At 42.5% G+C, this 13122-nt stretch overlaps 1 protein-coding gene across 1 annotated transcript in view; it reads left to right on the top strand.

Moving 5' to 3' along the window:
- Positions 1 to 13122, top strand: part of LOC112550770 — a 74681-nt gene that overhangs the window by 46860 nt on the left and 14699 nt on the right. Inside the window, exons 21-28 of the mRNA XM_025207591.1 lie at positions 1203 to 1331; positions 1517 to 1764; positions 4281 to 4449; positions 6955 to 7156; positions 7592 to 7722; positions 8975 to 9150; positions 10683 to 10837; positions 12228 to 12434. Coding sequence (XP_025063376.1) covers positions 1203 to 1331; positions 1517 to 1764; positions 4281 to 4449; positions 6955 to 7156; positions 7592 to 7722; positions 8975 to 9150; positions 10683 to 10837; positions 12228 to 12434 — 1417 coding nt within the window. The remainder of the gene's footprint in view (positions 1 to 1202; positions 1332 to 1516; positions 1765 to 4280; positions 4450 to 6954; positions 7157 to 7591; positions 7723 to 8974; positions 9151 to 10682; positions 10838 to 12227; positions 12435 to 13122) is intronic.

Genomic DNA, 13122 nt, shown 5'->3' with positions numbered 1-13122 from the left:
CACTCCTCCTGGACACTCAACTCCCTCCTGCTTTGGGACCTCAGTGCTTCCCCCACTAGTTTTCTCACCTCATTAAAGTCCGCCCTCCTGAAGTCAAGGGCTGCTGCCTTGCTGGAGGTTTTCACCACCTTGCGCTAGATGTTGAATTCCAGCAGATGATGATCACTATCGCCCAGGTGGTCGAGCACCCGCAGACCCCGTACCAAGTCATCGCCCATGGCCAGGACCAAATCCAACAAGGCGTCTCCCCTGGTGGGGCTGTGTACCTCCTGGGTTAGATGGAGATACCTTGTTCTGAGCAGACCCAAACCCTCAGACTGACCATGACTTCTCCATTTGATAACAGGCAAATTTTATTGACAGTGATAGTGAATAAGACTAATGCAGGCAAGGCAAGCAGAATCTATATCTACCAGTCCTAGAGCTGTCACAGAGGGAAGATATGTCTGGCCAGTACTCAAGCTTCACCCTGAGGTTCTCTCTTGAATATCAGATGTCAGCAGCCTGGAGAGCAAGGGCCAAGACCCACTCCCATAGTGGGGTGGGGTGTCCTCTGCTCATGGTGGCCTTGGATTCCCTTCTTGGGGCCTTTTGCTGCCCTGAAATCCCTCCTTTTGTATTCTTTATCTCCCTTTGATGACTCTTCATTCCTGGGCATCATTGATATGTTTCCCTGTGGTCATAATACAATATACATTTTGTTCTGTCAGCTTATTCCTTGTTTCACAAACCCATCACATGCACACATCTTAATTTACTTATTTACTGGTTTCTCCTAATTTGATCCATCCACCAAAGCTGGAAATCCCAAGGGCTCTGCAGTTGGGCATTGATCACGATGCCCAACTGCAGAGCCTTTGGGATTCTGGCACCAATGCTGCAGAATCCCTTATCTCGGTTTGGGTACACTGTTCATATTATGCAACAGTGTGGTACATGTCTTCAGTTTCCCAACCTGTGTGTCTTCTGGCTTCAGACACAGTGGGCCTTGAAGGAAACTGTCACAAACAGGCTTTTTGAAACCAATTCACCCTTGCTGTTCCCCTGGACCACTGTTCTAATGAATATCTACTTTACCTACAAGTCAGTTCCTAAAAACAAACCTCTAAATACCATTTTCTAGCCATCATACTGTGCCTAGTGGTTTGGCAATGAGAATGGTGACGTAGAATCTCTAGTTTCATTTGTTCTTCTCTTGACAGGAGTGGAAAAGAAGCTATGGTGTTCAGTGCCAAAAAGGGACAGGTGACTGCTAAATTGACAAGTCAAGAACCTGTAGTTGCAGTTGAAGGAGTAGCCATAACTAAGGAATACTTCCTTGTCATCTTCAGGTAAAGGTTGTGTAGAAAATAGCATTCTTCAATATTTTTCAATATTTTTCATAGTGGATGTGGTACCTTTTCATTTATATCTTGCTTGCTGCCTTTGTAAATTATGTTTCTGATGGGATACTACTCAGTCTTGGTTTAGTATTTATTTTAAACCAGTTTCTGTACATCTCCTTAATTTTCTGTAGATGCCCCTTCATGGGACAGCAGGATATTGTTCATATAGAACTCTTCAGTGTTGGTACCTTTGTCTACACTCACACACTGAAGGGTTGCTGCAATGATTTTATTTTCACCTACTTCATTAATCACCTGGGGTCCCATCTTGTGGCATTCAGCTCTATCCCAAACACCAGCACCACTGAGATAATAGTATGGAATCTGGAATCTGAAGAGCATAAGCATCTGGCCAAATTACCTTCAGTCCCTGTTGGTGGTGAGTGACTCCACTTCTGTTAAGCCTTGTTATTGTGAAATGGGTTTGACTGAATTATGTAGGAATTATGTAAAACAGAAACCTTACACTTTCAGTAACATCCTTAGTCCTTACTACTGCATTGAATTATTGTAGATACAAGAGTTTCAATGTTGTTATAGGCCAGTGGTCACCAATCGATTGATCGGGATTGACTGGTGAATCCCAGAGCCTCTTGAAGTTGATCCTGAACACATGTATGCCACCCACCGATAAGCCTAGCAGGTCAGTCAGTGGGGGAGGGAAGGGGCGGAGGCCCAGGGGACATGCAGTGGGGCTCAGGACACAAAGCCCAGCTCCCAGCAGCAGCCGGGATGGGGCGGGGGATGGAGCCGCTCATGGCTCATCTGGGGGAGGGGGCCACACAGCCCAGGAAAGCATGGGGGGGACACATGCTTCCAGACCTGCCCACAGGGTGGGGCGGGGCGGGCTGAGGCTGGGGCCGGGGTAGCACCGGCGGAGGTTGGGGCGGGGGTAGCACCGGGCTGTTCCTGGCTGAGCTGTGCTCAGGCTGGGTGGCTGCAGCTGTAGCAGCAGCACTGGGAACAGGGCCACAGGGGGGCTGTAGCCCCCCAAATAACCGCTCCCAGCACTGCCACCAAGCATAGCGCAAGCCAAGTGCAGTGGGAACAGCCCAGCACAGCCTTCCCTTCCCCCTGAGGACATGGGGGCCAGGGGCTGGTGGACATGGCGGAGGGCGGGCTGCAGCTGCAGGCTGGAAGGCTGCACCAGGCTGTTCCTGCCAGGCCTGCACTCAGCACAGATGTCAGCAGCACTGGGAGAGGGGATTGGGGGGGGCTACAGACCCTCTGTGGCCCCACTTCCAGCGCCACCACCACAACTGCCCGGCCTGAGCACAGCCCAGCTGGGAACAGCCCAGTGCTGCCTCAGCCCTAACCCACCTTTCCCCGCCCCATGTGCAGATCTGGGAGCACACACAACCCCATGTCCTCGGGCTGCATGCCGTTGTGGGTGGGGCGGCAGACTGAGGCCCCAGCAGTGAGGGAGTGTGGCTAGGGCTGGGGCCTCAATCGGTCTCAGCCCCCGTGGCCCTTTCCCTTCTCCCCTCTCCTCTCCCCTGCCCACAGACTTACCTGCTGAGAGGGGGAGGTAGATCTTCAGTTCCTTTTAAATTCCAAAAGTGATCTCTGACCTAAAAAGGTTGGAGACCACTGTTATAGGCTTTTTCTGCTAGATCCATGGTGGTTTTATACCTGTTAGAAAGTGTGTCAACAAAGATGTCAATATGAAATGTTCTATGGCAAGATGATTAGAGAATAATATAACATCCAAATCCTATTTCACATTTTGGACACTCTGAGTGGTACTCAGGCAGCTAACTACAGTCCTATTCCAAAGTATCTGAAATACCACTAATGCAATAGGTTAGTGCAAAAGGTGGATGGCTTGTCCTTTTTCTTGCTGCTTTTAGTGATTTATTCTTAGAACCAACATAAAGGTGGGTTAGAAAGTTGATCCATGATTGTTTTTGTAGGCACTTATGCAGGATGGAACAGGTTTGCCTTTAGAAACCTAAATACTTGTTATACACCTTAAGAGTAAAATAGGATTTGGGTCTAACTGCTCAAAAACAAATCATGGAATGAAAGGGGACATTTTAAAATGTAAATGCATGTCCACCCTTGTCACAAGTATAGAAGAAGCCTGGATCAAAATTTTGGAGCTAAATACTTCCAAGCTTTGAAATGTTTGGACTGAGATTCAAATTTCATGACTGGCCCTTATCTCCAACATGTGCCAAATCTCAACAACTCCAGACTGAGAAAATCCAGATCTGAATGTCATACTTTGTTAAATTCAGGCATCTTATAGTTTCAGCATTTCAATAAAATTAATATTGTTATTACTGAAGATCTAAGTTTGAGCTTTTCTAGAACTTCTACAACTTAAAACAATAACAACTTCTCTCTTGTGCGCACCTCAGCTTCTCTGCATAGTAAATCAACAGACAGCTGCCAATAAGCTACATGCCAAAGGTTTCAGAGCTTTCCAGTAGTAAGTGTGCTATTTATACAAAGGGTATAGATATTGCAACTTGCCATAAATAAGGCCAGATTCAGGCATACATTCAGGATCAAAGTCAAGAACAGTGCTACTAAGAATGCCCAGTCTCCAGTTCCCATCGACCATAACTTGGAGACAAAGCATTCCTTGTGTCATGATAAGGCAGGTGTAGGGAGATAGTTGGTTCCAAAGTATATGTGCTTTATAAACAATGCTTTGCATTTCACCTAGAAAGTGAATTGAAAGCCAATGCAAAGTACAGAGCATCAGATAATATGCTATACTTGGCCTGCTTTTCCTAAAATGTTAGCAATTAAATGAAGCTAGGATTTCCAAACAGTCTTTAAGGTTGGCCCCAGGTAGGATAAATATGCTCTTATAACTGCAATATATTCTGTTCCCAGTGGTACAGGCATTTCATTTTTTTTTTCCACCTAATCTTAATTGTGTAGGTGTGTGCTCTGATCTTCATTACTGTTTAGCTTTTTGTGATGGAGAGAATTGCCTTCAATCATGGAACTTGGCTTCCAAGATCAACGACCAGTCTTTGACTGTTACTGCAAACAAGCCAAAGAAAATCAGTGGAATTCAGGATATTTTAACTATACAGAACTATCCCAGGCAAGTGCAGAAAAAAGACTGTTCTTTGATTTAGAGAACTCCTCCCTGTTTCAAAGCTGTCAGGCAGCATTTTAGGCAAGATGTTAGATTTGGGAAACCACCAGTAAAGTCTTTCAAAGGAGATGTTTCTCCACTCTTTTTCCTTGTAAACTGTGTGCTATTTTGGGAGTGAGTCTATAAATCATTTATGTTAAACTATCTGATTTAAATTGCACACTGCTTGAGGCAGAGTCCTTTTGTACTCGTATGTACCCTATTGAATACACTGCCAGTGTTTGTTTTAAAATGGTCAATCCAAAAGTGCTTTCCACTCTGAATTTTTACAAATAGGCATAACACAATACCTTCATAAAGCACAATGATTTGCTCTTATTGGTTTTAACTGCTTGCAACATATTCTCATCTAACAAATGGCCATGGCCTAGGGTATTGTCTCTAGTTCTGCTTTTAGTGGCCGTATTAGTAGCCTTGACAAGGCCTGAATGGGCACAGAAACCTGCTGCTCTTTGTGCTCTCTCTATTCTGTGGATAAATTAAACTTCAGAACCCAAGGCTGAATCCAACAGTTTTCATGAGTGTAAACAAGCTGTAATCCAAAGCCTCTTGAAAAAGAAAAAACCCAACACTTACAGATTTTAAAATCTTAAGGAAGATATCGTATTAACTTGAATACAAGATGAGGCTTTTTTTCCCCAGTCGAAGCCCCTTGCCTTACATTCATCTATATGGAAACCTCACTAAATACATTGTCTGCAAACAGCAATGAGTCCTGTTTCTTCACCAGTCTTAAATGTCTGGCAAACATCACCAAATGGGTCCTGAAATATTCACCCAGAATCCCCCCATTATCCCCTCTCAGCTTAGTGCATATGATTAGTGTCCATGAAGTGGAGCTGGACCACATTGCCCTGCACCTCATCTGCATATAAACTTGTGGAGTATCTCAGGACTCGTGACATGAACACCCAGTTCCAGCCATGAGTAGGGGAAAAATTAGCATGTGGATCCTTTGTGGGGAAGTATCTGGAGTACACACACATACTGAATATTGTTGAGGTATGTGGTCACCAAATGCTGTTGTCTCTACTGGGTCCAACCCAATGAACTATATGGTAAATCATGAGCGTTTCTGGCTTTGGACTAATATGATACATAAGGGGCATGTTTAAAAGTGCAGTGGACTAATTCTACTGTGCATTACTATGTTATGGTAAATGCACAGTTAATACTGAGTAAATTCTACTGTTAATACACAGTAGAATTAGTCTACTGTGCATTAGCATCATGTAAAAACATGCACTAGTGCTACTGTGCAGTAGTGCCAATTACAGCGCAATAAGTTAGTACCTGTTATTACAGGTACGAAATGTGCTATTATTATGGTGCATTAATGCACATGTAGACATGCCCAGTTCATACTATATATAAGTAAGTACAAAAGTGCTGCTTAAAAGTGTGTTTATGGAATGCCTGTGGTAAAACTTGAAACATTTTCAAAAAAAGGTATGGTGCATCATGTCTGTATGAATTAAGTTTATGGGTAATATATGCAAATTACTACAGGTCTTTATTTTGAGATTAGTGTTTTCAAATTTGCTCTTCATTTCCATGTGCTCAGCGAGAGCAGGGTCTGACAGTAAGGAGTGGGGAAAGGGCTGCAAGAGGGAGAACTTGGGGGAGGGGCAGAGGGCAAGGGGGCTCCTGACCTCCCCAGATTTATTTTCCCTGCTGTAGCAGTAGGAGGGGGACAAATTCAAAGCAAACCCCCAATAATTAGATTATATACCTGGAAAATTATAACATTTATAAGTTATCCATATATAGAGTCTAATTATTGGGGGGGGGGGGAATCTTATATTCCGGGTCATTTTGTATTCAAGTAAATACACTATTTACTTTCTTCCCAAAGAGTGCAGAATCAACTCCTAACCAGAGATCTAGAAGGACATGGAAAGACCAATGCTATGTACCAAGGGAGTAACCTATTTCAAAGGCCTACCAAAAATGAAGCTGCTGATCAATCTCATTTTCTGATGCTCTCCTGACAAGCCTGACAAAAGAGCCTGAATGTTATGTTGAATGTTATACAGAGGTGTTATTAAGACTCAACTGCACCAAACACGATTTTAACTGTGATCTGAGATGACTGCCCAGATTTTCCACGAGTTCTTGTTTGGTCCCTATGTCAGCTTTTTCTATGCAGACTGCCAGCCTTTAAGAATGATTATGATTTACAGAGAAGCCCATCATGTTAGACTGCATATAGCAACATGCTGAGCGACAACTTTTGAAAAATTAAATTGTACTTCATAATCCACCAAAAAGAACAGAAGAAAAATTAATATTTAGAAACTTACTAACAAAATATCTGAAGTGAAATCTGGATTCTTATTAACCAAACAGAACCAGGATTTCAGCTCTGGGAACTATCTGCTATGTGTTTTTGCTTGAAAAGACTGAAATGTCAGTAAGGTGATGGTGATTGGTGTTCTTTTGGTTTTGAAGGTATGTTGTATGCAGAAATCTGAGTCCTGGAGCCATTACAGTGTGGAACATAGTGAAATCAAAGTGCAAAGGCAATGCAGTAAGAGTGGAGAGAGGGCTGGTGGAGAACACAGACATTGTGCTGGTTAGAGATATGAAACTCTTTGTCCTGACAGACAAGGGGATGGCTCCCTTTACAGACCCTCCACTATCCATTTTTCAGGTACTAAACACAGCTTTATTCAAATTTTGTGAGCACGTGCAGTCACATGTGTTTTAAGTTACTTACTAACACAGTGGTGCCCAACCTTTTAGCCCCACAGGCCAGATGGATAGTGCCAAGCCCATCCACAGGCCAGATCTGGTGTGCAGGGCAGGGATGCTCAGGGTCCAATCCCACCACATGGCAGTGGCTTGACCCAGGCCTGATTCAGCAATGCAGGGCTTGAAAGTCTGTCTGCAGGGGAAGAGTAGACAAATTTCCCAATCCGTGGGGAGTCCTGTAGGTCAGATGCTCTGGCTCTGTGGGCTGGCTTTGCCTCATGGACCAGGGGCTGAACACCCCCTGCACTGAACTTGAAGCTAGCAAGTAAGAAATGCTTACTGATATTATTCATTATACAAAGCAAACAGCTTGGTTTCCTTTATGATTCTCCAGACCCTTCTTATTTATGACCTTCTGAAAAAGAAATATGTAAAGAAACAGACAGGCCTTTACATCATTCCTTGCCAAAATCACGAGTACAAGATTCTTGAGGGAGAACTGTTACTTGGCCTCTCTGAGAACAGGTAAGAGGTTATTTTGGTTCCTAGAAAGGTGGTACAAAAAGCTTCACATGTCTCAGTTAACCCAGATTATGTATTCATGATATGTTCAGTTAACTAAATGCGAGTAGAAGGCTTGTTGGTACCATAATTCAGCCAACTCTTTCTTTTTGTAAGTGATAATGATTAAATATTTTCATTAGTGTGTGGCCCCAATTCATTTTCTCCTAAAAGCTATCAAATGCTTAAGAGTTGTAGAAGTAAATATGATAGACCAATTTCTGTCCTTAATTAAATCCATGATATCTCATTGCCATCAGTGAGATAGCTTGGGTTTATCTGGCAGCAGTATTTGGCCTCTTATTTGGCTGTCTTTTTCCACTGATTTTAAAAACTTTTTTTTTAAATGGGAAACATCCTGCTCTTAGAAACTTAAGGCTAACAGTGTGTTATGGTTAACTACTCCCTCACCTTACTGGCTTGAGAGAAGCAACAAAGATTGGAGGTTTATGTTCCCTTAAGCTAAATCTCTCATTTGCACAACAAAACTGGCTAAAATGGCTTCCTAGAAGAAAAAGAGCTAATGTTGAGCCTTACCAGAAAAACAGGTATAGTGGAACAAAACCAGCACATCAATCAAAATAGAGGTTGTGGGATCTATAGAGAGATTCAGGGTGATCTCCAGGACCTCCTGGTAACACAAGCAGAAAACATGACATCCCTAATTTGATATTACTTTAAAATACCACCTGTTTGTTTAGGATATGTGCCTCTAAATAAAGCTAAAGACTGAATGTGAAATGGGCAGAGAGGTATAACTTCAACTTCTGTGTGCTCACCTGGCTGAGCAAGGTGTCTCTAGACCAGTGGTTCTCAACCTTTTTAGATCCAAGGCACCCCTTGATAAGTTCAAGACACCCCTGAAAAAATGTCAGCTTTTAGCTTTCACTCATCTTTTGACTACAGAGAAATAATAGAGCAATTCTTCTGTTGCAGAGAACTCAAAAAGACCACAACAGGTCAGAATGTTTTTAATACTATGGATTCCCCTTTGAAATCACTTGAGTTAATCTTGTGAATCGTGTTTGTGCATGTGACAGTGCTAACATTGCATGGCAAACTGTGGCACCCTTGAAAGGCTCTCAAGACATCCTAGTTGAGAATCACTACTCTAAACTGTGTGTGGCTTGAGAGGATGGTTTGGAAAAGCTCTGTTGTTACTAATCCCAACGCAGTATGGTTCATGTGAGGTCAGAGTATATTCCTATCTGTTCAGAGACCATATGATCATTTGGAACTTGGAAAGTGGATTTATAAAGGAGCGGATAAGGCCAGAGTATAAAGACAAACCTCCCTTGCAAACCATTCTGCCTGGCCAGCTTGTGTCAAAGGACACTGTGGACCTATACAAGGATATGCTGTTCAAAAGGGAAGGAGGAAGGGGAGCCACAGGTAAGCAATGCCTCATTTTCACTTAATTAAGGCTCTAGTGCCACAAATGAAATGGTGTTGTCCAGAGGAGTGGAGTCATATGTTTGAGAATGAAATGTAGGTGATTCAAATGAAATAAAGACACAATGCCACATAATCTTCAGGTGACAATGTCATGTTTTTGCTCATACCTGTAAGGCTAAATTGCCGATCTTGTGCCTTGGAAGAGAAAACTGGAGAGGAAGCAAAAATCCTCCAGAACTTTTTGTGCAAAAGTGACTTCCTCCAAGAACCAGCACTTATTGCCCCAAGGGAGGTGTGAAGCCACAGCTATGGCTATTTTATAGTAGACAGTCACAAAGAGATTCATGTTGCACCATGCGAAGTGGTCCAGCAATATTGGTTGTCCTCAATAACTCCCGATACAACACCAGTCAAAACTCCTCTTAGCATGGAGTGGGGCTCAGCCCTGCCCTCGGTGTCACTTAAGGGTACCATTTGCCCCTTACGTTATTTGAATGTAATTTGTGTCATGTGGTTTAATACTGGAGCAAGTCTCAGACTTCAGCTAGGTATGAAAAATACATTTTGTTACATAGCTATAGATATGATTCACAAGAATTTCTCAACAATACTATAATAGTTTGTGTATGTATGATATGCCCAAATGAAAGTCTTGTTAAGTTTAGCATCAGTAAATAGGAACTGCTGCTTGTTATTGATTGTGATAATGAGTTTGAAACTTAAGGACCTATTCAGACAAAATTAATTTGTCTGGATCGTCATGCATGGAAACCTGTGTGGACTCTCTTAATGTCCCTGAAATAGCTACATGTGCCTGCAGACTTTCTATGAGAAACCCAAGATAGAGAGCCCACGGGCTCTCTATCAGGAAGCCAGAGGTGTTATCTAATGGACTTTTATGCGTCTCAGGATGATGAGCCTTGAGAATTTTCCCTTGTCAGAGTGTCTCTATTAGCTCCTCTGGGAAGCCCTAGAGTTGATATTGATTAAACTAAACAAGGTGGACTCTCCACACAGGCGCAATCTGGCTCCTAATGGGGCTCTTAGGTCATTTACATATCTTGGTTTTATTTCTGTTTACAGAATACAGTGTTGTTTTCTTGACTAATTATTTGTCATGCTATTGGGGAATGTGTTTTAAAATGCCTACATATCTCCAACTTGCTCTCTCAATCAAATGATCTTTTATCATGAGAACAGAAGTAGCACCATAACATCCTCAACTTTGCTGTTTTAACTTCTGAATAAATGCAGGATAATTTTGAATTCACCACAGCTAACGTACGGTAGTTACTTATGACCAAAGGAGTAACATCCATTTGAAATACAGCAGAGATGAAGAAGGAGAATGGGCCAGAATAACCTTAAGGCTTTTGTCCATAGTGAGTCCCTATTAGCTGCTTCCCCATGTGGACCTTTGTTCAGTGATGTGGCCAGCAGATAGATTCAGACTGCTGCCTAACAATCTTTCTTATGAAGATTTTTCTACAGTAGCCCTAGCCCTGTTCTTCATATCAACTTTGTTTTAGTACTTCAGGCCCCCCAGGGAAGGCATGTTAAAAGTAAGAAAGGAAAGAAAAGGAGGTCAGACAAAAATGTGAGAGAGGACCCTGGAAAGCTACAGCAGCTTGCAAATGAGAAATATAATGCTATTGATGAGTACCTGCTCAGTGGAGATGAAAAGGTGAGGACTGGAACAATGACATTAGTATACATGCAATGACATGTACATATGTAATGATAATACTTTGCATTTTTATGTGGTACCTTTCATCTGAAACTCTTGAAGTGTTTTAATTTAAGGGTGCGCTAATTAAGCCTGTTTGGTAATTACACTTCAGGCCTAAACATGCTGAAACTTTTTTGCGTTTCTGCAAGAAGCCTTATTTACTTTAGTAGCTCTTACATCTGTAAAAGCAGTTGTAGGATTGAAATTCAGAACTGTAAAGTCCTTGAGCTGAAACTGAACCTTTAATGCATCTAGTACTGCAGACACTAGAATGCAGATAATGTATTTTGCTATCATGCTAATTAATACAAATAGTATTACTTGATGTAGCAAAAGGTATTTCATCATTTGATATGATAAAGTTGTTTAGCAACACAATAGAAAATTAACAAACATAACTATTGTTCTTAAACCCCAGGATTTTATTCTGGTTACTAATATATGCATTTGGTAAGGCCCAGGAAAATTTCACAACCATTTGAACTTACTATCTTTGTCTCCCTTTATTTTTTCTTGGACTCCCCTTTTACCTTGTTGTTGTTCTATTGGTTCCGTCATGATCAGCTCCACAGGAATAGCCTGACATAAACAAGTGTGTTTCAGAAAAGAGCCCAATAATGTTAATAACTAAGCAAAATATCCATTTTGCATAAGGCTGTGGGATGTCCCTTGGTTTTTAGCATTTAAATACAGTGATAATTATTTTTTTTTTTTTTAAGCGGCAGCCATATTCTTCTTCAGAGCAAGGTTTTTAATTGTAAGCAGGGTATATTACAATTGTAGCTAAACGTAGAGAATTATAGTTAAAATTCTTTTTTTTTAAGTCTGTAAAGTATCCAGGATATTAATTAGTAAGCCCTGCTGTTTTGCCGCTGTGCTGTTAGTGGTTTATAATGAACAGGATCACACTGGTTTACTGTTCCCAGGCCTGCCTAATGTGCCATTGTGAAAGGATTTGGTTTGATTTCTCAGTCATTTCAGGATTGAGCCAATAGAGAAACTGATTAGCATCCTTTTTAGAGAAGCTAGTCACTACAATAAGTCTATATGTGGAGCTCTATGGGAAACTAAGTTGCAGAAAACTATTGAGAGTCATTTAAACAACGTTATAGAGTTCTTTTATTTTATTTTATTTTAACCACTACTACTACCACCCACTCAAAAGGGGGAAAATGTGCTAAGAATATTTCTAAAGAAACAACATTTCTCCAAAAGTATCTGTTTCATAGTCTGTTTTGGTTAAAACCAAGTAAAGTTTAAAACAGAAACAAGGATTGTAACAAGTCTGAATATAGATAGGTATTTAAACATGTGACTGAAATATCAGAGATGTTTCTTCTCCCAGGTAATAGTGTGTTCGTATTATGCACACCACCTTTCTGTGTTCAGTTTGAAAACCCTGTCCCACCTCCATACCCTTGAAAGTAGGAGATCCATGCTCTTCTTACACAATGCTGCTTTGACCTATGCTGGCAACTACCTGGTGCTTTCCAACTACAGTGATGAGGAGAAAATCAGCTATATCACATTGTGGGATTTACAAACTGGAAAGGTAACATGGTTTCTGGCAGCTTTCAATAGTTTATTCTATAAAAGACTGTAAAAGCAACACTCTACATTGTCAAAGTAGAACTTCTGTGTTTAAGTAAAACCAAGATGAGGGTTTTTTCCCCTAATCAGAATGGGGTGGGTGTGGGCGTGTGCGTGTCAGGGGGAGCTCCATCTTGGATTCAAGTACTGGCCAGGGCCAGAATGGTTCGTTTGGCAGGGAAAGGGGCATGCAGCCCCTGGAGGGAACATTGGGGATGGGGGAACTTGCAGCTTGCCTTCCCACTCCTTGCCCCTGTGCCTATGCCTGCCACCTACCCCCTGCTCTTCCCCACTGCCTGCCCCTTTTCTGCTTACCTTCTGCTCTGGCTCTGGTCCCTCCAGCCCCAGCCTGGCCTGGCAGAGCTGATGCTACTTCCGATTGGGCAGGGCTAGGGCTGAGACTGGGACTGGGACACTGTGGCTGACTGCCCCAGAACTGAAGCAGAGCTGCAGAAAGAGTAAGGGTGAAGGGGTAGGCAGGGAGTTGGGGGCAAGCACAGGGGAGTCGGACAGACACAGGGGCATGCGGGGACAAGGGGTGGGGAAAACAGGCTTTGGAGGCAAGAAGTGTGGGGGCAAGGGGCAGGTGATGGGAGGCAGGCGAGCAAGAAGCAGGGGTCTGGCCTCTTGCCATCCACCTCTGCTTTCCC

This window comes from Alligator sinensis, unplaced genomic scaffold (assembly GCF_000455745.1).
Source record: "Alligator sinensis unplaced genomic scaffold, ASM45574v1 scaffold354_1, whole genome shotgun sequence".
NCBI lineage: Eukaryota > Metazoa > Chordata > Crocodylia > Alligatoridae > Alligator > Alligator sinensis.
This window is presented reverse-complemented; position numbering and strand designations above follow the sequence as displayed.